Source organism: Anabrus simplex, chromosome 1, assembly GCF_040414725.1.
Source record: "Anabrus simplex isolate iqAnaSimp1 chromosome 1, ASM4041472v1, whole genome shotgun sequence".
In the NCBI taxonomy this organism is placed as follows: Eukaryota; Metazoa; Arthropoda; class Insecta; order Orthoptera; family Tettigoniidae; genus Anabrus; species Anabrus simplex.
The window spans coordinates 1,496,127,538-1,496,150,418 of record NC_090265.1 but is presented as its reverse complement, the minus strand read 5'-3'; the positions used below and the strand labels follow the sequence as shown (position 1 = coordinate 1,496,150,418).

Genomic DNA, 22,881 nt, shown 5'->3' with positions numbered 1-22,881 from the left:
TTATAAGGAATTAAACCCGAGGAACCCTATTCCATGAAGAATTTAATAGAATATGAACATGCTACTGATGTGATATGACTTACATTCATGTTTTTCATTGTCAATTTCACTCTCATTTGAACTGAATGAGTAATTATTTTTTGAAACATTACGGTATACATTGCTACTTGCTGTTATGTACAATTGCAAACAGCTTGAGCGGAGAAGAGTGGCGACATCAGTAAGTGTAATGTCATATTTATTCATTTTAAAGGCTCTGGAATGCGTGCTTTATGTAAAAGCGTAATTTGCTGGAGAACGATTAAGAGTTACAAAGAAAATGAGTCTAACCTGTCTTACAGAAAATTGAATTTTAGGTACGAACAGAAGCTAGGCTTTATTATGTGATACGGGGGAAGACCTGAGAGATCAATCCAGATGAGCCTGGGCACACACACACACACACACACGACAATCTTTCAAGCTGAATTGATAGTTATCACATGTCTACAAGAAAATCTGAAAATGAACTACAGGAATAAGAACACTTTCATTTTTACAGACAGCCAAGCGGCCATTAAGGCACTAAAGGCGGTCCGGATAGTATCCAGAATTATCTGGTATTGCCACTCACTTTTCCTGAAGCTCTCAAAGTACAAATTTGTCAAAATAATATGGGTACCAGGGCGTGCAGGTATAGAAAGAAATGAAAAAGCAGATAAACTGGCCAGGAAAGGGGCAGAAACACATTTTGTAGGTCCAGAACCTATATGCGGGTTTTCCTATGGACAAGCCCGATACTACATAGGAAAATGGGTACAAACGAAACAAATGGAAAACTGGAAAAATACTCCAGGATGCAGGCTTGCAAAGGAACTGATAAAAGGACCAAACAAGAAACATACTAAAGAACTGTTGAAACTCAGCAGAGAAAATAAAAGATGGGTAGTAAGATTGTTGACAGGACACTGCCATCTGAAAAAAACACCTACACAGAATTGGAGTAATAAGAGACAACATATGTCGGAAATGCAATGCAGCAGAGGAATCAGTTGAACACACACTTTTCGAATGTGAGGCGCTGGGTAGAATCAGAATCTCCACTCTAGGACTACCAGGTGAATCCAAGAAGACCCAATAAGAACAACCTGCAGCTTTGTGAAGGGAGCAGGTATATCTAGGTGGGAATGAAGGAAAAACATGGTACCAAAAGATCTTAGAGGTCGACGCTAATTAGGAACTAATATTTAGAGGCCCCATGAAGAAAAGAAGAAGACAAGACGGTCGTCTGCCGTTTACAATTCACTTTTATTGTTTTGTTTCAGTGTATACCTCTAAATAAAAATTGTTGCTTACAAACTTTGTAGCATAAACCCTGGTTTCAGAAGAGCATCAAAACATTCCACATGCTAACCTATTTTCTGCTACCTCGGTTTATAGATGATCGTCTGGAGGTTTCCATCACAAAACGGGTCAGAATTTTATAATGTAGCAGATCACTTCGTACAGGAGGGGAGAGAAACTAATTAAAAATATAAGCAGAGATAGCGCTATTTATCGCTTTAGAATACACAAGTGCAGTATTCTCCACGACGTACGTGATGAAGGTTAAAAAAATACATGTTGTTATTGTTGTTATTATTATTATTACTTTAATAAATATGTCCAAAATAATTAGTATGGAATACATTTTTAATGAAGGTTACTTCTTCTTATACAGATAATGAAACAAGGTATAATAGTATATAGACAGTTTTAAATGAGCCAGCCCCGTAGCCTGTCTTCCTGGTGCCGGCAGGACCTGGTCCCCGATCATGGAAGGATTTTAATCAACGACTGAGAGCTGGAATGGGAGACAAACTGAGGTACTGTCTAATATGAGAGGCAGTGGACTTTGTAAAGGAAGCTGAAAAATGCGGCTAAGATTGGCACGCTACCATGTGACGCTCAAATTTCAGGAAGTCGTCTAAACAGTCGTCTATGTAGGTAAGAGCAATTGCCACAGGGTGCAGTTTCTTTGGTGGACTAAAATGAATCAGTAAACAAGTCCACATATTTATAAACCATCTCAAACCTAGCCATGCTGGTGTGTCTATGAAAATGAACCAATACTCACTTATGATACTGTGCTTGCAGAAAGTTGAACTCTTCCTTTATGCGGTCGCACGATTCACCGACAGTGAACTTGAACGGTTGGCCTGGCTGAGGAGGACCCTGCAACAATAAACACCATACTTTATGAAATTATAATTCAAGCAACTCAAATATTTATAAATGTGAAGAAGTATTTAAAACTCCAGACATACAAAACAAATAATGAAGTTAATTTGATAAAATATCAAGATTGAAAGTAATATTTATATTCCGAAGAACATTTTGCTAATGTTGAAAATCTTGTGATATCTCAATTATGGACAGGTATTCCGATATGAGTTGTGAAAACAAGCGGAAATCAACAGCAAAATGGAAAGAGTAAATAATAATAATAATAATAATAATAATAATAATAATAATAATAATAATAATAATAATGATACTAACTACTTTTGCGGTTTTCGGAGACACCGAGGTGCCGGAATTTAGTCCCTCAGGAGTTATTTTACGTGCCAGTAAATCTACCGACACGAGGCTATATTTGAGCATCTTCAAATACCACCGGACTGAGCCAGGATTGAACCTGCCAAGTTGGGGTCAGAAGGCCAACGCCTCAACCGTCTGAACCACTCAGCCCGGCGAATAAGATCATCTTCAGTAGTGTTACTATACTGTAGGATTTAATTTTTCACTGTTTCTTTTTATTATAGCCACAAATAGCAAGTACATGGATAATATATAAGAGAAAAAGACACTGCAACAATTAACAACAAAATATGCAAATAATTACACCACTCTTGTAGCCGAAAATTCGGATATACTTTATTTTTACAGCACAGAACTAGCACAGACGGATATGAGCATAGTACAGATTTGCAATTTAAAATATGAAACTATGAAAATACGTTTACAAATATATTGGACAGTTATTTCTTAGGAGCGGTGACTCACGTCATTTCTCGCTGCGGTTGGCAATAATGAGGAGCTGGAAGCAGTTATAATTATGACCTCACACGCATAGGCCTATGATTCTGGGCAACTATTTCAATATGATACACGTACATGACTTGTAATTTAAAAATCACTCATGTCCGAGAGTCTGGCTAGAGTGAGTCAAACTGCTACGGGGCTGAACTATTAAACTAATCCGAAACATCCATTATTAGTATGATTGTTTGGTTGCAGATTGTAGATAATTCCAATACCGTTTGACAAGGCAACGTACGGGTAAACGATAACGATCGCACAAAAGAAGTTGCGTGCTAGGTTCATCTATGATCGCACTTCGCGCTCATGACTTCGCTATTCATAGCATGTATATTCCTGACAAACACATAATCCCATACTTGTTTTATGAGGTGGGGCCTGTACACATTATTTTCCGGGCTAGCCCGGCGTTATCCAGCCATCAAAAATAAAACAAAGTGTATGAAAACAATTACGGGAGGATAATAAGTTTGCCGAACGGAATGGGATACAGGGCAAACAACCCAGCCAGCACGGTACACAATAATATGTGGACGCGGCACAGTACATTTCTATGGCGCAGTATGGACAGCTGACGTCATCCGAGTTTGATGTGGCCGCTCAAATATTGGAGCAGCAATTGGGAAGGGGAAGGGGACGGGGCGCGTGTATTTGTTGTTCGTCAGGCGAGCAGAGCTGGCCCTCTGATGTGCGTGCACGCGTCCAGGGATACTACACGCAAATGATAATATCGCTCTTCCGAAACGTAAGCATGCTTACCGCAATGATAACGCATGTGTCATGTTTTTCTTATCTGCATTTACTTCCATAGTCTGGACTCGATTGAACTACTTCGTTACACGTCTCTCTCTCGTACTGAAATACTGATCACAAGTGCAATAGGTAGGCCTACTGTGTGTAGGCTTCACAGTTCATTGTAAACAACGGAACTTTCCTTTATACTTGAATACGTACACATACGATAGGATATTGGCTGAATGGTCAGCACAAACGCCTTCGGTTCAGAGAGTCCCGGGTCAGTGATTTTAATCGAGTCTGATAACTTCTTCTGGCTCGGGGACTGGGTGTTTGTCTTGTCCCAACATTCTCCTCTTCATATTCAGACAACACACCACACCAGGCAAATGCTGGGGCTGTACCTTAATTAAGGCCACGGCCGCTTCCTTCTCATTCCTCGCCCTTTCCTATCCCTTCGTCGCCATAAGACCTATCTGTGTCGGTGGGACGTAAAGTCAATTGTAAGAAAATAACATAATGCGCGGTCAGGGACCATCATTAAAACAGTCGACGCCATCCATGCAAGAATCTGTATAATTCAAGAATTAATTGATAAATGCATTTACTCCCCCGCAGGACGCAGAGTGGCAGTGTACTATATACGGAACTGTTTTACACGCATTGAAAAATGTTTTTGAAGGTATGTTTTTTTAATGTTGGTAGAAGCTGAGCAACCATAGTATCGTAACATTTCACTTTCCAGATTATTTTGTAGACTATAAACATGCGTGATCTGACATAATATGAAATATATAGTTTTGACAGGCCCATATTTACAACCTATACTTGTGCACTTCTGAGACTGAACAGACGACCACCTTGCTGTAAAGTTGGAAAGCCAGCATAAGACCACCATTTTATTCTACGAACTGTTACACAAAAACAATTTGCTAAAATGGTAGCCTGAACGACATAATTATATGGGTAACGTTACGCATTAAAGATACTGTAATGGCTTCTTCTCAAGTACCGCGCCCAAGGAAGGAACTTCGCACATTACGAGGCGCATTCGCTCTAATGTGTGAAGTCTCACCGTTTCTGCCAAGAAGTAGTGTGGTAAGAAAGTTCAAAGTAGACTGGGATTTGCTCTTCAAACAACGTTTGTGACGACGCTATCATGTATTTCTAGTTACAGAAGTGTCCGGCTCCATGGCTAAATTGTTAGCGTACTGGGCTCTGGTGCAAAGGATCCCGAGTTCGATTCCCGGCCGGGTCGGCGTGTGTGTTCCGTCTTCAGCATTAGAATTCATCAGAGGTAAGGCCCATTCCTCGTGGGCACGCAGGTCGCCTGTTGGCGTTAGTTCACAAGACATGCATGAGGTCTCTCCGGAGGTCACATGCCTTTATTATTATTATTAATGGAACTATCCAAATATTCGTTGTTGATGATGCTTGTTGTTTAAAGGGGCCTAACATCTAAGGTCATCGGCCCCATTCATTGTTGTATGTGGGAGGTTACATTTATCTACTTCTTGTCGCAAGAGGAAACAGGAAGGACAAGTAGCTCTCGTAGTCCTCAAGGTGTACGAAGGAAAACATGAGGAGCTAAGTTTCTGAAATAATTTTCAGAACAGAAGTGGGTAGGTGGTCATGCATTTAGGTGCATACCGTAACAACCAATATTAATAGAATAACAATGACCGACTAGAATTATTGTTTACAGAATTTAAGTGCTAGTCATAGCGGTGGCTATCTTTCGCTCCAATTTTCAATGTTGTATCAGAAAATTGCGGCATATTATGTTCACTGAAATGACTGAGAGGATACATAACATAGGGTGAGGCTGATCAGCTCCTGCCTGAATATTTCTCATTGACCTGCAAGAACATATTGAATACTACATTATTTCTGTATTTTACTTATTTACACGGGGAACGACAGACTTCTCGATGTAGGCCTATTATGTTCAGATCATAGGTCTAAGCAAGTGTGGTAGGTCCCTGTTTGAAAAATATATATTTTCCTGCACGAAAAGTTGAGTGTAATTACTAGCTAATCAGACAAAAGACTGGAAACAGACTACTACCCTTTAGCTCAGTGAGAGAACTGAAACTCACTGCTAAATCGTATAGCATGGCTTTGTCTCTTCGCTTTTCGGACAGATTGTTCAACAGTTGAGACATGGGCATCTGCCAGTGTCAATATTGAGTTATGGATATTTATCCTCTGAAAAAATGATAAAACCTCCACATAATTTGTTGGAAATGAAAGCCTCTGTATGTTGTCAGCCACCATACTCCCTCGCTATCTTATCGAACACGAATGTGAATGTGTGCTTTGAGATTAAAATAAAAACTGTTTGTTCGCACCACGGTAAGCACAACATATTTCGAGGCTCGCCAACACGGTTCGATCGACGTTCAGCAACTAGGGAACGCGGGTTGAGGCTAGCCTCGGGTCCCACAACACCAGTCGTAGGGAGATGGACATCGCTCATGTTTTAGTTCGTGCAATTTTAAGCATATTCACAACCAAATGAACGCAGCAAATACAGAATTAAAAACCATATCTCAAGAATTCTTTTGTTTCCTTCCATTCAGTACCGTAATTCGTCCGAGGCGCCTTCATCAGGAAATAGTATAGTAGCTATAAAATGGCAATAGATTTCGCAACTAGATTTTGAAACGAATAACACTATCTATACCTCTGCATCCGAAATTTACTCATTCTTTGTTCTGGCGCTGGTCACTGGGATGGGAAAGGACTATGACTAGAAAAAAAGTAGCCGTGGACTTAATGTATAGTTCCGGCATATGTCTAGGGTGAAGATGCGAAACCATGAAAAAACATATCCAGAGCCACTGATAGGAGTTCAAACTCACCATCTATAGAATGCAAGCTCGTTGCTACACGAATCGTATCACGTAGCGAACTCGCTCGGTGATTTTTTTTTTTTTTTTTTTTTTTTTTGTCGTTAAACAACAGAATATTGACAAAGACAAATTTCATAAATTCCAGCAATAAAATCATTACTATCACTAGAATTACAATTTTAAAACTTCACAGAAGTCACTGACCCACCAAGTTTGGTTTCCATTCTTCAGTACAAACACGATGCAGTGACATTCCCATGATTCCGGCTGGCCTTGCTCTACAGTTGTGGTAGTTTTATTTCTTTGTTCCTTTCCCTACATAATTATTATCATTTTTCTGCAACATTACTTTAACCGAGCAACACAAATGTCGGAGATTGTTAAAGTGTCTTAAATAAATGAGAATTATTGCTAGAGAATAAGGACGGAAATATGAAGACTTTCTATTGCCTCTTCTTAGTATTCAAAGAATGCAAAGCCTAGTTTTCATTCCAAGCTACTGTACCGTTATGCGTGATGTCGCAGCAGAAAAGCAAAACTGAAACTATCTTTTGCTATTACCACACATTGCATGACCTTAACAATTCACAGTTTTATTGAACAACTCGTCAAAATCAAGATCTTGGAAATATCATGGGTAGCCAATATGTTGATGGAGTCAACGTCAAGTTGCATATTTAGGGGAACTCTTCGGTGTTCTACACAGACATATTAAATGTGACTGGAAATAATAGAAAAGCTGAATCATTAAACAAGTGTTGTTCATCCCAATGGCTGGATATGTTCAAATGTAAGAAACGAGATTTCCATTTTCGGAAGTGCACATGGTCCTGAGGTTTCCTCAGCCTACACCAAAATGGGTACGAGGTTAGCTCCTAGGGATAAAGGGTTGTGTCCCATTTGCGGTCACTTCCAGTTCGGAAGAAAAAAGGAATGCGAAGAAAGACCAGTTCGTGTCCCATTTGCGATCACTTTAAAGTTATCAGCAGCCTGTTGGGGGTTTTCCAACGTCCATGCAGCAGGAGACTGCTAATTAGGCTAGACTCAGGGATTCTCCCAACCCCTCCCCGTAGTTCTATTCGCACGAATATAATGTGATTGATTTTACGTCTTCTAACTACTTATTAATATTGTAAACATTTCCTAGCGGACAAAGTACTACGAACAACATAAAATGCAGCTATTTACTCAATTGTCTCGAAAGTTAAAGAGCTAAAAGGCCCAAAAATGTTTCAAATCGTGAGTCTTGGATAGCTCTATCAAAATAAAAATAAAATTAAAATCTGAAAATCACTTCCACCTGGCAAGTTCGCCGTGCGGTTAGGGGCACGCAGCTGTGAGCTTGTATCCGGGAGATAGAGGGTTCGAACCTCACTGTCGGCAGCCCTGAAGATGGTTTTCCGTGGTTTCCCATTTTCACACCAGGCAAATGCTGAGGCTGTACCTTAATTAAGGCCACGGCCGCTTCCTTCCCATTCCTAGGCCTTTCCTATCCCATCGTAGCATTAAGTCCTATCTGTGTCGGTGCGACGTAAAGCAGCTTGCAAAAAAAAAGAAAGGAAGAAAAAGTGTCCCTTATTGTATAATGGGGAGAAGGAAGTGAAATTTTACTGCTAAGTTGGAGATGAGCTACAATTGCTTCAAAAAGGGGTGTCGTCCTGATTGCGAACAGAACTGGGTCAGTATACGCAGTCCTAAATTACTAATTCATCTCCTTCGTGTACAATCTATCATGCGTTATTTAATGTATAATGGGAAAGTGCCAAATGCATTGAGGGGGGGGGGCATTCATCATAAAAAATATTGCAAAGCAAATTATCACCGTTCAGACCAAGAAGGACTTAGAGTAGTGGAAGATAAAGGCTTCTACTATTCGTAAAATCGGGAGTAAATTGTTAACTCTATACCCGGCAGCCGTTGTCCCCCAAGAATCTACTTCGTACTCACTTTTAGTGTGAGCTGAGTAAATCCCAGCAAAGTGTGCCTCTCCAGAAGTGAATATCTCGCCTCTACATTTTTCGACTTCCTGACGGGGAATCGAACCATGTCCTTTTGCGTGAAAGGAGCACGCCTTTACCGCCTTAGTTAAGCAGCCCCAGTTGATGCAAAATATTCACAACTGTATGCTTTGGAACAATAATATACTGTTGAACAGGTCTTGTGAATATTATGAAAATATATGTCTATGGAAATACGGTAACTGTATATAAGCACACAATGTAGAATATAATTGCATATTTTAATATTGTAATTTTAAGTAGGTATGGAGGCACATTCGTGTATGTGGGGCTATGACCTTTCGCCATTCACCGTCCCTCAATTGTACCTTAACTAACTAACTAACTAACTAACTAACTAACTAACTAACTAACTAACTAACTAACTAACTGTAGTAGTACGGTCTCAACTATCATGCGCAGACATTCTGATTTGATGCTAATTAGGTTGCTTGAGTGTAATCCTGACGTTACGAGTTACTCTGCCAGAAGGTAAAGAAACCTCTCAAGGGCGATCAATGGCTGATTTTTTTAAATTATGTCGGATAAACACTACATGGTCCGCCTCTGTGGTGTAGTGGTTAGTGTGATAAGTTGCCATCCCTGGAGGCCCGAGTTCGAATCCCCGGTCTGCCACGAAATTTGAAAATTGGTACGAGGGCTGGAACGGGGTCCACACAGCCTCCGGAGGTCAACTGAGTAGAGGGGAGTTCGATTCCCTCCTCAACCACCCTCAAAGTGGTTTTCCGTGGTTTCCCACTTCTCCTCCAGGCAAATGCCGCGATGGTACCTAACTTAAGGCCACGGCCGCCTCCTTCCCACTTCCTTGCCTATCCCTTGCAATCTTCCCATCCCCCCCCCCACAAGCCTCTGTTCAGCATAGGAGGTGAGGCCACCTAGGCGAGGTACTGGTCATCCTCCGCAGTTGTATCCCCCGACCCAAAGTCTCACTCTCCAGGACACTGCCCTTGAGACGGTAGAGGTGAGATCCCTCGCTGAGTCCGAAGGGAAAAAACAACCCTGGACTGTAAACGCATTAAGAAAGAAAGAAAGAAAGAAAGAAAGAAAGAAAGAAAGAAAGAAATACTTATTTTACACTGGGGTTCGAACCCACTATCTCCCGGATGTAAGCTCACACCTGCGTGCCTCTAACCGCACGGCCAACTCGCTCGGTAACCCTAAATGTATCACCAAAGAATTTTTACATGGGATCCGAAGACAGACGCTGCCAATGGTCTACAAAAGGAGCGTATTTTAGCAAATACACCTATCTTCACAGCTGTGCGCGTGTTGAGGTGTCGAAGCGCCCGAGTAGCGTTTCGTCCGAATTCCATGAACAGGCAGCTTAAGGGTTCGGCTGTCGACAGCCCTGAAGATGATTTTCCGTGGTTTCCCATTTTCACACGAGGCAAATGCTGGGGCTGTACCTTAATTAAAGCCACGACCGCTTCCTTCCAACTCCTAGGCCTTTCCTATCCCATCGTCACCATAAGACCTAGTAGCATAAAAGATAATAATAATAATAATAATAATAATAATAATAATAATAATAATAATAATAATAATAATAATAATAATAATAATCTATTAATAATACAACTCTCACTAATCCACCATAAACAAATGCCCCTCTAGTTATGTTATATACCGAGCTGGATAGCTGCAGTCGCTTAAGTGCGGCCCGTATCCAGTATTCGGGAGATAGTACGTTCGAACCCCACTGTCGGCAGCCCTGAAAATAGTTTTCCGTGGTTTCCCATTTTCACACCAGGCAAATGCTGGGGCTGTACCTTAATTAAGGCTACGGCCGCTTCCTTCCCACTCCTAGCCCTTCCCTGTCCCATCGTCGCCATAAGACCTATCTGTGTCGGTGCGACGTAAAGCAGCTAGCAAAAAAAAAAAAAAAAAGTTATGTTATACAATAAAAAGGATATTCTAAATCATAAGATTACCCCAAACTAAATTATTAAACATTTTCAATAAGAACAATATTTTTATAAATATTGCTGGGTTATCTAAAACATCCCAATGTACCAGTTAATGTTACTACTAGAACAAAAATTTCATATGAGATTGTTTTGAAAATTGTATCTGTTTTATGTATTCCACGTCAACACTAATCTCTTATTCGCAATCTGGACAGGGTATATTTAGTTGTTCGGAATCTGGACGGTTTTTGCCTTGTCCGCAATCAAGACACAACCCAAAAAGGGTCGCAATATCGAGGAAGTAGAGTGTTACAGCAAAATATTTATTTTGAATTTGAAGAAGTTTAACGGTTTAATACGCCCTGCTTTTGTCCTGCATTTAAAAAATCATTTGATTACACCCATAACCATCTGCTAACCCTAAATAAAAGGTACAAATAAGTCCTATTTAGTCCCCTTGTCCCGATATTAACGCATCGTACTCAAGCGGTAAACATAATTAATTTAATGAGTTTCAGCATCCGAATCCTAGCACGCAGCTGTCGCCAGTTATTTAAAAGGCTGTCTGCCTGTACCAGTCCTTGAGTAGGGAATTCCATATCCCCATTGATAAGAGTGATCGCAAATGGGACAATGTCTCACTCGTCAAAACTAGTTTATTTTTGTATTCTACCTGAGTGACCGCAAATGAGACTGACCGCAAATGGGACGACACCGGATAAAGGCGGCCGGGTGTAGAGCTAACCACTCCACCCCACCAAGTGCCAAGGTTACCTTCCACTCCTGCAAGGGCCGTCATGGTCTGTATGGAGATGACTTTGCTTTGCTTTACAGCTAATTTTCAATGGAAGTAGTATTGTTAATATTGAAATTCCAAGTTATTTAATTTCGTAAGTGAGTCATAGGTGTTATTAATCTTGAATGATACGATTTCTCAGACCTACTGTACTTCTTTTAATGGTGTAAATGTTTTGGCATAACTGTTTTCACATCAAGATATTTTTTAAACACGCTAAGTACAACCAGTTCCAATCTTCATACCTGGATTAAAAATATTCATATTTTGGCATAAAACATCGTTATTTACACTTAATTTTACATGCTACTTTAAAAAAACATTATTTATGGCGCATTGGTGCGCTTATGGCGACGATGGAACAGGAAAGGGCTGAGAACGAGAAGGAATCGACTGTGGCTTTAATTAAGGCACAGTCCCAGCATTTGCCCGGTGTGAAAATAGGAAATCAGGGAAAATCATCTTCAGGGCTGCCAACAGTGGGGTTCGAAACCACTATCTCCCGAATGCAAGCTGACGGCTACATGATACGTTCTAAATGAAGCGTTGTAAATGCAGAGGTTTCCTTGCAACTTCTATTTGCTATTCTAAGCATAATCAACCTGGCTGAACTATGGCGCAAACTGGAAGGAACAAGTGAAATTAACAAGTGAAATGTGTTAATCGCTAAGAGCGGAGAGGCCACAAGATGGACGGCGCACTCGTTCCAGCCATTCTTGGCAGCAAAGCGAGCGTAAACTGAACCACGAATGTACGTGCCAACGAAACTACACGAGAGCAACGTAAATTTGTAACAACACTGTGTCACAAGTTCCTCTGTAATACATAAGACAATGGTGAGAGGCTCCACGCAATCTGTCAGCCAAGGATGAATTAGTGCTAAGAAGCTTGATGGTATTTTAGGCATCACTAAGGACAAAAATGAAAAATCCTTCAGAAGAAGTTTCTGTTGAGTTGAATGTTTATATATAAAGATGATTTAATTACGTCGCACAGTGATTAGGGAACGAACTATGGCGTCCGAACACAAGAGACAAATATTTCAGAGCCAGAACCAGTCTAGGTCTTAAAGTATTACGAACATATGAGTATAATGAAATTTTTAGCTACAGAGTCTTTATTTATGCTTGGTAGGGACTTTATCGCTCGAACTTGGTCGCCGATGACAGGCCGCTACCAGACGCTGGCGCGCGCGGTTTCCTGCACTTCTGCCCTCTGCAGTTGCTGAGAGCCGAGCTCCGAGATAGTAGGGTGTTCAATGAAGCTACTGCGTACTATATGTCGTATTGTGTAGTGTTTTATTGTGATTGTGTATAGCGTTGTAATGCATGTGAAATATTCATTACATGAACGTGTATATCTGCACAATACTTACATTAAGTGGAGAAAATCGTGCGTTAGGACAAGATAAAAGTTTCGAGCGAAATTTCCAGGGAAACCCATTCCTATCAATCGGACAATAAAACAACTGGCCAAGAGATTCAAACCTACAGGTTCAATAAACAATAACAACAGAAGTACAGGTCGTTATCTCCTTACTGAAGCGTGTTTGGTACGGTGATCATAAGTAAAAATCTGTGGCTCCCTCGTAGCCCAGATTTATTGGCATGTGATTTTTATTTGTGGGGAATGTTAAAAAAAATGTAGTTTATGGGAACAACCCTTACACACTACATGAACTTAAAGACAATATAAGAGTTGCAATTGCATCCATCAGTACTGAAGAACTTGGTAGAGTAACCGAAAACTTCATTAGAAGATACCGATTATTTTGGCAACGCATGGGGAACATTTTCAGCATAAATAGTCAAAATGGTGAGTAAAATGCATGATAATGATTTTGAGCACCGTATTCTGCCGTACATGCGCACGCGCGGTAGCCGGCAACTGAACCGTCACTGGCGGCAAAGGTCGACTGAGAAAGTCCCTGCCAAGCATAAATAAAGACCCTGTATTTGTCTTACGTCGCATCGACACAGATATACACGGTAGCGACAATGAGACAGGAGAGGCCTAAGACTGGGAACGAAGCAACCGTGGCCTAATTAAGGTACAGCCCGAGCATTTTCCTGGCGCGAAAACGGGAAACCGTGGAAAACCATCTTCAGGATTGCAGACATTGGAGGTTCGCACCTACTATCTCCCGAATGCAAGCTCACAGCTACACGACAGCGCTGCCAACTCGCTCGAGGTTGCATGATTTTTACACCTACTGAAGCGTTACACGAAGACAAACAGACCACGCTCAAATTTTAGTTTTCTAAATTGACATGTCCACCAGTTGCTATTTTGTGTGTGTTATTTTCAGCTACCACTTGGCACAGGCAAGAGTACACCGTAGCTTCCACCGAAGTCCCCGTCCCATTTACGGCTGTGACAGCTGTTGCTGAGATATGGTGGATTTGAGGAATGGCATTCAGAGCACAGCTAGTGCGTCTGGGTGTTATGAAAAGTGCTACTCATAGGGTCAGTTGTGCTGCAATAGCACTTTCTGTTCAGGCCCAGTGAGGAGAGCAATGGCAATCTACCTCGCTCCTCACTGATGCCATCAGTTCTTGCGGTTCCCATACAATCGCATAAACTTTGGTGGAGCTATTTGAGGATCCAACCAGTCTTCGGGCTGACGACATAACAAGCAGACAAATTAACATGAACTGTTACTTTTATTGTCGTAGCATCATAGCTGGAGAGAGATCAACAGCTCCGACTAATGTTCTTTATGGATAAAAATATGTTTATTTTAGAATACACTTTCTTTTTTAATGAGGTTATGTTTACATTTCACTCTCAGGGAGAAAGCAATACAACCTACAGAAGTGAGCGACTAACTTTATTGCAAATCGAAAAAGAAAAAAAAGAAAAAAACAGTTTATCTTCCACAGAACAATGAAAAACACAAAAACGTTTTGAAGTCTCGTCCTGAGAGTATTAGTTTACATCTACAGTTCTTTGATAGAGGAACACGACAAGTTGGTAAAGCATTCCTATAATGGATTGAGAAACGGAAAATAAAAATAACGGAACTTCAATAGTCAGCTGTCCCTCCTAATCGAAGCCCAGATGGCAGCTCAATAGCAAACATTTATCTATATAACCCAGTTGTACGTAGCTCTAGTCAAGTCAAAGGACGCTTTCATTCCCCACCCTGAAGAGATGGGGCGGGCCACCAAAAGAGCTATACCCTTTCTCTGGCCAGTAATTATAGGCTGAGCATAGATATTTGTAAATACCATCACTGGCATTTAACTATGTATGATTTCTGTCTTAATGACTTAAACGCACTTCTCGTTTACACATATGTAAGGAATATTCAAAGTGGTGATTGAACTGTAAATAACGACTTCCGAATAGGAATTCTAGCGAGAACAGGAATTAAATGAAACTGTTATTTAGCAGGCAATGGTGAAACTTGAGTTAAATTTGTTTTACAATACTTAATTGTTGTTGTTTTTGTTTGAATCATCAGTCCATAGACTGGTTTGATGCACCTCTCCATGCCACCCATCTTGTGCTAACCTTTTCATCATAACTACTACATCCAACATTTACACAAACGTGGTTGTCATATTCGTACCTTGGTCTATCCCTGCCTTTTTTACTGCCTACACTTGCCTCAAAAACCAAATAACAAAGTCCTGGATGTCTTAAAATGTGCCCTACCATTCTATCCCTTCTTCTGGTCAAATTTTGCCAAATCGTTCGGCTCTCACCAATTCGATTCAGTAGGCCTATCTCTTCATTCGTGATTCGATCTACCCATCGCACCTTCAGCATTCTTCTGTAACACCGCCTTTGATAATATTCTATTTTCTGCCCTAGTTATCGTCCATGTTTCACTTCCATAAAATGCAAGCCTTCAGAAATTTCTTTCTGTTACCTATATAAATGTTCTATGTGAGCAAATTCATTTTAAGAAAGGCCTCCCTTGCTTGTGTTAGCCTGCATTTTATGCCCTTACTTCCACCACCATTAGTTATTCTACTAACCTAGCAACACTATTCATCTAAATCATTTAAGACGTCGTTTCCTAATCTAATATTTCCTCCATCACTTGACCGACTATACTCCATTACTTTTGTTTTAGATTTATTTTCATCTTGTACTCCTTCTCCACGACTGTGTCCATACCATTCAGCAATTATTCCAGATCTTCTGAAGACTCAGAGAAAATAATATCATAGGCAAATCTGAGTTTCGATTTCCTCCCCTTGGATTGGGATTCCTTTTCAAAAGTCCTTTTTGATTCCCTTTATCGCCTGTTCTGTATAAACATTGAAAAGGAGAGGGGACAAACTGCATCCTGGCCTCGCTTCTTTCTGGACTGCTGTTTCTTTTTCATAGCCTTCGATTCTTTACACTGCAGGCTGATTTTTGTACAGAGTGTAGATAATTCTTCTTTCTCGGTATCTGATCCCGATCACCTTCAGAATCTCAAATGACTTGGTCCAATCAATATTATCCAATGCCGTTTCTAGATCTGCGAATAATGCCATATACCTAGGCTTGTCTTTCTTAATTCGATCCTCTAAGATCAGAAGTAAAGTCAGGATTGCTTCACGTGTTCCTACGTTTCTTCTGAATTCGAACTGATCTTCTCCCAACTCAGTTTCAACTTGTCTTTCCATTCTTCTGTAAATAATACGTGTTAATATTTTGCAAGCACCTGCTTTCTTGGGAATAGGTATAACAACAATCTGTCAAAAATCGGATGGCACTTGTCCTGTATCATACGTCTTACACACTAAATGGAATAACCTCGCCATACTGGTTTCTCCTAAGGCGGTCAGTGATTCTGAGGGTACGTCATCAATTCCAGGTGCCTTGTTAGTATTTACGTCTCTCAAAGTTCTGTCGAATTCTGACCCCGAAATTGGGTCTCCCATTTCATCGGCATGAACAGCTGCTTGTTGTTCAGGAACCTCATCATCTACTTCTTTCCTTTGATGCATTTGTTAAATATGTTCCTGTCATCTTTCTGCATTGTCTTCTTTCCCTAGAAGTGGCCTTCCATCTTGAGTTCTTAATTTTCATCCACATACTTTTCCTTTCTCCAAAGGTTTCCTTGATTTTTCTATATGAAACATCCACCTTTCTTCCAACCATACAACTTTCAACATCCATGCACTTCTCTTTCAGCCATTCTTCTCTACCCGTTCTGCAATTTATATTTACTTTATTCTTTAATCGCCTCTATTCTTTTCTGCCCTCCTCATTTTCTTGCATTCTTGCAGCAGCCCTACCGATCTCATTCTTCACGACTGTCCACTCTTCATCTATTGCGTTTTCTTCAGCCTTTTCATTTAGTCCTTGTGCAACATATTCCTTGAAACAATCCCTCACACTCTTTTCTTTCTTTCTTTCTTTCATTCCTTCCTTCAATTTCTTCAAATTCAGATGACATTTCATGACCACCAAGATGAGGTCAGAGTTCACCTCAGCTCCCGGAAAGGTCTTGCAAGCCAACACCTGGTTTCTGATCTGCCTAATCATAATGAAGTCTGTTTGATACCTTCCTGTGTCTCCAGGTTTCGTCCACGTAGGGTTATACAGCCGTTGTTTATGATGTTTGAACCAAATATTAGCAAGGACTAAATTATGATCGGTGCAGAATTCACCAGACGACTTCCTCTTTCATTCCTTTGTCTCCGTCCGAATTTTCCTACTGCATTACCTTCCCTTCCTTGACTTACAACTGCATTCCAGTCTACCAAAACCTCGGGTTTTGTAATTCTTCATTAATCTTTCTACTTGCAGTACTTAAGGTACAAGTCGCCTCAAAATACCATAACATAGCTATGGATAATTTGATAAACACATGATTATATAACTGTCTTTGTTCTTTTCAATATCATACTCTATAAATTGCAGCCATTGAGTACTATATGACCAGTAAGTTCCCTGGAAGATAGTGTGTACAGTATACAATTTTATAGACAATACGTTGGAAACAGAGCAATGTAAGTACTATTTACATAATCAGTTCTCACATAGCACGAAAATATCATTGAAGGACACTGCCAACATTTTAATACGATTTGCATTCCTGTGCGGACACTTGAATTACGTTAAATTATATTATTTTCCAACCGATACATTACAAGTACTGTAGACCTACGATAGTTCTTTAATTACGTATGAGCTATTTAGTACGTACGGAAAAGGATTCTTAAAATCTCACCAATCGCAACAGTAGGCGCCCACGCGAATACCATTAGCCTTTGGGTGATTACTCTGCTCACTGAATGAAAAGTAGAGAAGACTCGCGGACAAGACACACACACATACTGCTGCAAACATGTGCTTCGAGGGAACTGTTTACTTTGGCATCGAAATTGCAACTCAAACCGACCGGCTTACCTCACTCACAAAGGCTTGGCAAATGGTACTAGCAAGCTCTAACAGAAAAAAAATGGCTGTGGTGTGGACTAGTAAAGTACAAATATACACTTGGCGTGTTTGTGTTTTAGTGTTTGTCTGCTAAGCTTGTGTGAATGTGTGTACGATTTGCGGATTCATGATGATTGTGTGTTTGTGCTAGGCATCCTTCTCCCTCCGACAACCACAAGCCCAGACCAAACGAGGTCGCTAGAAAAATGCCCTTGTACAATTTCTCCAACGAGTCAACAGTTTTCAACTTTCATTAAATATTCATAAAAATATTCTAAGACCTCGAAGAGTAAAGTTAGAGTTGATAGAAACTCGACGTTCGCAATTCAACTATCTTCTTCACGGTGCTGTTTTCGCAAGCGGTGGAAATGAGTAAAAAATGTAAAGAAAACATACGATTTCACCGGATAATATTAAACTGTTTGTGAGCCAAATTGTAATTTTCTGTAACTACGGGGCGTTTAAGACTTGAGAAGTGTTTTCAAAATAAAATATTCACCAAAATATTCGGTCAAAATGGGAAAATGTAACAACAATAACTATTACAGAGGGATTGCAATCAACACAAACTGTGCGTGTGTGTGTTTTTTTTTACAAGTTGCTTTACGCCGCACCGACACAGATAGGTCTTATGGTGACGATGAGACCTTTGTAATAAATCCAATTATTTTTCACTTCTTAACCTGTTTTTAACATTTCATCCAGAACTTTTCTGTCGCTCTCCTATGTGACATTAACATACTGTACTTTTGGTGCTTCAAAATTCCTTCATTTGTTTTCCATGGAAAAATGAAACAGCCTTGATCTACGAATATTTCAAGGTAATATCCAGCTGTAATATTCTTTCCAATTTGTAGAGTAAGCAGTATTGCTCGATTAAGTGACGAAAGCAGAGTATCGAGCCATTTACAGCTTTTATAATAACAGGTGAATATCAGCACATACACTGACTGACAGAGCAAATGCAACACCAAGAAGGAGTGGTCAGAACTTTATGCCAATTGCAGGGTAGACTGACGTCACTCAGGTATGCTCATGATGTGAAATGCGCCGCTGTGCTGCGCACGTAGCGAACGATAAATGGGACACGGCGTTGGCGAATGGCCCACTTCGTACCGTGATTTCTCAGCCCACAGTCATTGTAGAACGTGTTGTCGTGTGCCACAGGACACGTGTATAGCTAAGAATGCCAGGCCGACGTCAACGGAGGCATTTCCACCAGACAGACTTTACGAGGGGTATGGTGATCGGGCTGAGAAGGGCAGGTTGGTCGCTTCGTCAAATCGCAGCCGATACCCATAGGGTTGTGTCCACGGTGGAGCGCCTGTGGGGAAGATGGTTGGCGCAGGGACATGTGGCACGTGCGAGGGGTCCAGGCGCAGCCCGAGTGACGTCAGCACGCGAGGATCGGCGCATCCGCCGCCAAGCGGTGGCAGCCCCGCACGCCACGTCAACCGCCATTCTTCAGCATGTGCAAGACACCCTGGCTGTTCCAATATCGACCAGAACAATTTCCCGTCGATTGGTTGAAGGAGGCCTGCACTCCCGGCCTCCGCTCAGAAGACTACCATTGACTCCACAGCATAGACGTGCACGCCTGGCATGGTGCCGGGCTAGAGCGACTTGGATGAGGGAATGGCGGAACGTCGTGTTCTCCGATGAGTCACGCTTCTGTTCTGTCAGTGATAGTCAACGCAGACGAGTGTGGCGTCGGCGTGGAGAAAGGTCAAATCCGGCAGTAACTGTGGAGCGCCCTACCGCTAGACAACGCGGCATCATGGTTTGGGGCGCTATTGCGTATGATTCCACATCACCTCTAGTGCGTATTCAAGGCACGTTAAATGCCCACCGCTACGTGCAGCATGTGCTGCGGCCGGTGGCTCTCCCGTACCTTCATGGGCAGCCCAATGCTCTGTTTCAGCAGGATAATGCCCGCCCACACACTGCTCGCATCTCCCAACCGGCTCTACGAGGTGTACAGATGCTTCCGTGGCCAGCGTACTCTCCGGATCTCTCACCAATCGAACACGTGTGGGATCTCATTGGACGCCGTTTGCAAACTCTGCCCCAGCCTCGTACGGACGACCAACTGTGGCAAATGGTTGACAGAGAATGGAGAACCATCCCTCAGGACACCATCCGCACTCTTATTAACTCTGTACCTCGACGTGTTTCTGCGTGCATCGCCGCTCGCGGTGGTCCTACATCCTACTGAGACGATGCCGTGCGCATTGTGTAACCTGCATATCGGTTTGAAATAAACATCAATTATTCGTCCGTGCCGTCTCTGTTTTTTCCCCAACTTTCATCCCTTTCCAACCACTCCTTCTTGGTGTTGCATTTGCTCTGTCAGTCAGTGTAGTTGCAGATGTTCAGTAATTCCTACACGCCACGGAAGTCTTTCATGTTATGATGATTTAAAAACGCATACGAGCTGCTGAAAATAATTGAAACAAAATCTATATGCGCCATACAACAAACAGCAAAATGCACAAAAAACGGACATTTATATCAGACATTGTTGATAGTATACTTGGAAGAAGCAAGTGACCAATAACATCTAGTATTAACAGACAATCACTAAATTAATATGATAATTTTAATACTAATCAATGTTCATGAAGTATTTGAAGTTCGACGAGCCATTTGTTGAATGACAAGCCAAAAGAGTCTCTTAGCAAAGAAGGTCTCGAAATCTCAAAATTACAACTGTCAGTAATAACATGGGTCATTAACACTTTTCCTGCCCAAAACAGTTCCCTACACCGTAACAGTACCCCCGGTACAGTCAATAATCAGCTAACAGCACATGAGCTAACGATCGCTCCAACTGACAGACACGTAATACATATCCTTGTTTAGAATGATAACTTTGTTGATCTACCGTCAGCCTAAACCAACAAGTTCTAATGCCAGTCCAAGTTAATAGCTTAATTAGTCTGTAAAACAAATAGACACTATGTTTCCCAATAACCTTCCCTGGCCACGTATCATCTTTACACGAGGTTACTCTGAACCACAAGTATCCGCAAATTATGTAATACAGTGATACTGCTCCGATAAGTAGTGGTCAGAAATAATTATGTTACAGGCAATAATAGCTCGTATGTGACGTAAAAATTGTGCGAGAATTTGTCACCAATGAATAACTATTATAAGTCTCAGACCCATTTGTGGCTGTGACAGTATGGAAACTGTTGAGGCATGGATGGTGTTGTTGAATGACATTCGGAGTACGACTAGTGCGTGCGTTATGAAAAGTGCTACTCATAGGGTTAGTTGGGCTGCAACAGCACCTTCTGACCCAGTGAGGAAAGCAATGGCAAACTACCTCATTCTACCTAGTACGCCATAATTTTGGCGGCGCTATCGGTTGTTCGGGTTTCTATATAACCGCATATTACAAACCAACCAACCAACCAACCAAAAATACAACTTAATAAAATAGAATGAAATATGCATTTATATTACCGAATAAAATACGTGTCATCATGGTCACAAAAGTTATAAATGTATTTAATTTATCCTCAGTTTGTCAAAAGAGACCAGAATAAAAAGATGGCGTCACATAAATCAGAACTCTACTGATAACTAAGAGGATTCACCACTTACGCAGCTTTATAAATATGTACTATAAATCTTCCAGTTTAGGTAACATGAGAATTTGAAAGAAGACCAGAACAACTTCGGGAAGTGAATTAGGCTTTCTTTAACTGAAAAATTCAGGGAGAAAATGTATCTAGTAATTTGGCGGTAAATTTCAAAATTACTTTTGAAACCTCGTTTCACGAAATGTATTGAACTCTTTGCCACTGAGCTTTCCTTACATATCTCACAACATATTATGATGACTGACCATCCCTCCCTACATAAAGGGAAAGGAATGGGTGGCCAAATGAAGCCTAACAACGACCATTGCCCATCCCTGAACAGTCTACTGCCAGCTCGCGCTTGTTTTTATTGGTGTTGTGTCGTATCTGTCGCTGTACATGATTTAAAAAAGTGCTGGCTTGCATTGCCGCGGTTGCTTTATGTAAATCGATCGAAATTATCGTGCATCACGGCCTACACATTACATGATCTACCGCTACAACCAGTACTAATCTCGAGTAATTAGAACTCATTAATAATACACTTTATAAAACAAGCAGAACACGTTCCAAGGACTGGCTTCAACACGATAAATATGAGAATCCAAATAAATGTCATGAAAACACAGCCATGCAAAATTAGATTCATTTTGTAACGGATACTTCAGGGGAGAGGAAATTTAAAAAACTAGCTAATTTCCGCGGTGAGTACTATGCCAGAAAATATGTAATATAATACAGAACGTGATTGGGGAGGGGGTTCGACAAGAAGTACACGCAAGCACAGCGAGAAGGAGAGAGAATTTGCAATTTAAATCCCAACTGTAGGTACAAGCCACTAAATGCGTTGTTTCCTGATCCTAACCTCACTAACGTCACGTGGACTTGATTTCAATAAAAATGCTCAAAAAACGTTCATGCTAATGACTGTCTAATGTTCTTTTACCAGATAATGAAAACATGTTGACGTAAGATTCTATATGCTTATCAAGCCAATCTCTTGGCAAGTACGAGAGGAAATAGCTGTTGGATTTCGATTGATGAGAGTCTTGCGGTTGGCGCGGCTGACCAGAAATCTAACAATAATTTACAATACTTACCAACTCAATTAGGGAGTGGTCCGAGTAATTGGCTGATTTCACAACCCGTATTCCAGATGAAGCTTAAAGGACGTTCGTACGGTTATAAATTATTGTTAGAAATGCGACTATTTCCTGTGTATAAATTCTATTTGAACACCGGTGCTACTACAGAGTCTGTACCAATGTAATTAACTGAGTCTGGGTTGAGAATGGTGAAGGAGCATCCAAAGCAGGTAGTTATAATATCATCCAAAAACAGGGTTACCTCCTCAAGGTTTTCAATAATAGACAGCTATTTAATCTACTCGAGTAGGGACGGCACACAAAATTGTATCTTGTGGCAAGCACCGACATTTTCTTGAAAATACATTATTAATACTAGGCAGCTCTGGGGAGGAGAAAGAAACAGCACCCAGCACAAACAAAATCCACACTGAACAAATATGGAGGT

The 22,881-nt window shown here is 41.0% G+C and overlaps 1 protein-coding gene across 2 annotated transcripts in view; it reads right to left on the bottom strand.

Annotated features, from left to right (window-relative positions):
* The window catches only part of LOC136858439 (transducin-like enhancer protein 4), a 660,561-nt gene that overhangs the window by 457,473 nt on the left and 180,207 nt on the right, over window positions 1-22,881 (bottom strand). For both annotated transcript variants that reach the window (XM_067137982.2, XM_067137983.2), the window contains exon 2: window positions 2,096-2,193. In XM_067137982.2, the coding sequence (XP_066994083.1) occupies window positions 2,096-2,193 (98 nt within the window). The remainder of the gene's footprint in view (window positions 1-2,095; window positions 2,194-22,881) is intronic.